The 3,200-nt window shown below is 49.8% G+C and overlaps 1 protein-coding gene across 1 annotated transcript in view; it reads right to left on the bottom strand.

Moving 5' to 3' along the window:
• Positions 1 to 3,200, bottom strand: part of OPHN1 (oligophrenin 1) — a gene marked incomplete at its 3' end in the record, with an annotated part of 37,137 nt that overhangs the window by 24,772 nt on the left and 9,165 nt on the right. Inside the window, exons 2-3 of the mRNA XM_009705624.1 lie at positions 1,827 to 1,860; positions 751 to 846 (exon numbers count right to left, since the gene is read on the bottom strand). Of these exons, the coding sequence (XP_009703926.1) occupies positions 751 to 846; positions 1,827 to 1,860 (130 nt within the window). The remainder of the gene's footprint in view (positions 1 to 750; positions 847 to 1,826; positions 1,861 to 3,200) is intronic.

Below are 3,200 nucleotides of genomic sequence, written 5' to 3'. Positions count from 1 at the left end.
CTCACCGCAGCCCACCGGCTCACCGCACCAGCTCACCGCTGGCGGGCTCGGCTCCCCTCCCATGACCAGTGTGTGAAGGCAGGCGGAAAAACAGTGCAGGGGCATGGGATGTCAGAGTTTTGTCCCTTCCAGCCAAGAGGAGGGATACTCCTTTCCTTGGATGGCTGTGCGCTTCAGATCCCTCTGCTCCCAGGAGGGGCATTTATAAGGCAATGTTTTCCCCTCCCTTATTCAGATGCTTTTGGAAATTCAGCACCTCTGTTGCCATTAGATTTGGAGGCTGAGTCATTTCCAGTGGGTTTCACCTACAGACTTTCCACAAAGGAAGTCAGATTTTGAAGGGCAAGCTGCAATCTGCTTTACATTGCTTTAAATAAAACAAACCCAAAGAACAGGCTTTACTTCCTTCCCTTTTCAACGATGGCCGAGAGATCTGGCATCAGCAATGTCACACTTGCAGCCACTCTTCAACAGCCTGACAAAAGGGGGGTATTTTTTTGTTCTTTTTTCCTATGTTCAGCCGCCAGCAGGGCTGGAGCCATGGAAAACCTCCGCAAATTATCTGCTGAATTGGGAATGTGAAACTCTACCCGTGAAAGTTCAACTTTGTAAAATACACTACGGAATAAGTGACTGGCATCTGAGGAACCCGGTTCCTGATGGTGTCTAAAAACCATCAGTGCAGGCAAATTCCTAGAGGAGAGACTTTCTCAGTTACTGAACATTTGCATCAAAAAGAAGAAAACTTACCAATATTAATCTCATCATCCGTTAGCGTGTCACCAATAAAGTCGAACTGAAAGGACTGCAAAGTCTGGGAGAATTTCTGTACCGCTGATGAGTAACCTGGAAAAGGACAGAGCAATAAGGCCGTGCATTTTCGCAATTGTTATACAGAAGCGGCAAGTCTTAGAAATCTAGCCTGAATGGAACAAAACTATAGTGAGGAGGTTAGAAAAATCCATAAGCATTATGAATTTAAGTACTTGAGAAAATATTGCAAGGTTAATAACCATTAGAGGCTGCAGAGAGCATTTGCTTTGTTTGGTTTTCTCTTTCTTTCTCATTGTTGTTGAAAACGCTTCTGCAATACCAATGGATGCACTGAATCGTACAACCAGCCGATCAACAGCCTCATGTCCTGCTGTGTAGAGGAAGGGACACCGACACATTTCCCCCGCAGGAAAACAGCAGCTTCAAACGCAGCATTCACCGCGGCCGCAGGAACACGTCCAGAGAAGTAGACAGCTCCAGTGCCATCCATGCATCGGCACAGCTCCTCGGAGCACCGAGGCCGTCAGACAGGCTTGTCACTGTTCAAAGTAATTTTTTCATTATATGGGAGAAAAATCTGTAGAGTCAGAAAATAAACACGGGGAAAAAGATAGGACTCAAAATAACTGCCCTTTTTCAGGGGGTCACAGACACAAACAGGCCCTAAGAGAAGTACGACAGTGCCGCAGTTGAGCGTGGCGAGCCGGAGGGCTCGAGCGGTGCTGGTCAGAGCGTCTGCAGATGGCCCTGGGACCCGCTCCCGGCCGGCTGGGGAAGAAACGTTCAGTCTTGAAGCAAAGACACTTCCTGACGGTGGTTGGTAGCTCAGCCCAAATTATTTTTGGACTTTCCAGAGGAGTTTCTAGCCAAAAAGGATCCTTTGTGTCTTTGCATCCTGTGCGGCTGCTTCACAGCTCCATCAGTGGCTCCGTTGTTGCCGACGTCTGCCGACGCTGGCAGAGGAGCTGCAGCCAGGATGGGGCAGCGACAACGCAGCAGACCCCAATGTCAAAATCACCCACCTAGTGATAGCCGTGACAGCCACAGGTCACACTTCACCGCAGAAAAAACCGAGTCCTTATCCCGCTGGCAGAGCACAGGAGGGAGATGTGATGGATTTGACAGCCTCACATCAACCACATCTTCCTGTACAGAGTTACATGCTTTTTTAGGGGGCGAGTCTTTCTCCAACAGCAAATACTCAAGATGCTAACAGGAGGAGGCTGACCTTGCCTGACCTTAGGGAACAGGACGTAGATAATACAACAAAAGCAAAGGAATAATTTTATGCCTTGATTTACATTGCTATTTTCCCTAATTTTGGACTCCAGCTATAGGCACAGTCCCTGGCTGGATTTCGTTGTGGGGTGCACCGGAGCCAGCGCTTTCTGAAATTCAGGAAGCTGCAAGCGTGGAAGACGTGAAGGCACAGACAGTAACGTGCAACCAGCTCTCACACCCCTGCCTTGCCAAACCAGGGGGAAGACTGCTTGAACAGAGCAACTCTCTGCACATGGGTGGGGTTTTTTTAGTTTTTTTTTGAACAGACAGACAAATTAAAGACACGCACAATCACTTTTGGCATCAGTTGTTAAAATATGGGGGGAAATAATGGCCAAAAAATGAGGTGTGAATTAGTGAGGAATTGTGTCTGCAGAGCGTAGGGTTACCCCCTGCATTTCTAGCCTGAGGAAAACAGTGATCTGGGTGTATTTTTGTTTGTTCTTTTCCATTCCAGACTCAGCAACAAAAGAATTTATCACCAGGGCAGCAAACACCGGGTTTTCTGAAACACTGCTACGCAGGGGAGAGAAAAATTAGACAACACTGAGCATTGGGGAAAGAAATCAAGTGGCCCGCGTGGGATGTCGGCAGGTCCCCAGACTGCTCTGCTTGCCCCGTCCCTAGGTCAGGAGCATCCCGGGGCCACCCAGCCCTCCCCAAGGCCCCAAAGCAACCGTGGCATGCGGGGACAGCCAGGTCCCCGGCCCGAGGAGGAACGCGGCCTCAGAGCGCAGACAGTCCCCGCTTTCCCCTCAAAAGCCCCGTTCAGCAGTTTCCTCCGACGGGTCAAACCTATGCTCCTCAATGGGCAGATTGAGGCCTGAATGTGGCTATTTAACCACAGCTGCCGGGGGGCTGCCAGCGCGTAAATGGGTGAACTCCAGCACAGAATGATGTCATTGATTTGATGGAAAACCTCAGCAAATAATTCACTCTCAGTCTATGCAGCGTTTGCTTCAGGCCAGGGCTGGAGGCTTTTATTCAAGTTGTTGCTCAGGGGAATCTTTGTTCGTCCCCTTGCAATCTCTCATCATCTTCCCTGGATGCTGCTGATGGCCCCTGCCCGGCTCCTCCCGGACTACCTCTATCAATCAGCGGGTGAACCTCAATCACTCCATTTGCACGCCCATCCCGACCCAGCA

The sequence above is a fragment of the Cariama cristata genome, unplaced genomic scaffold (genome assembly GCF_000690535.1).
Source record: "Cariama cristata isolate BGI_N322 unplaced genomic scaffold, ASM69053v1 scaffold9478, whole genome shotgun sequence".
Classification (NCBI taxonomy): Eukaryota; Metazoa; Chordata; class Aves; order Cariamiformes; family Cariamidae; genus Cariama; species Cariama cristata.
Note: the sequence above shows the minus strand (reverse complement) of the source record. Positions and strands in the feature narration are given on the sequence as shown.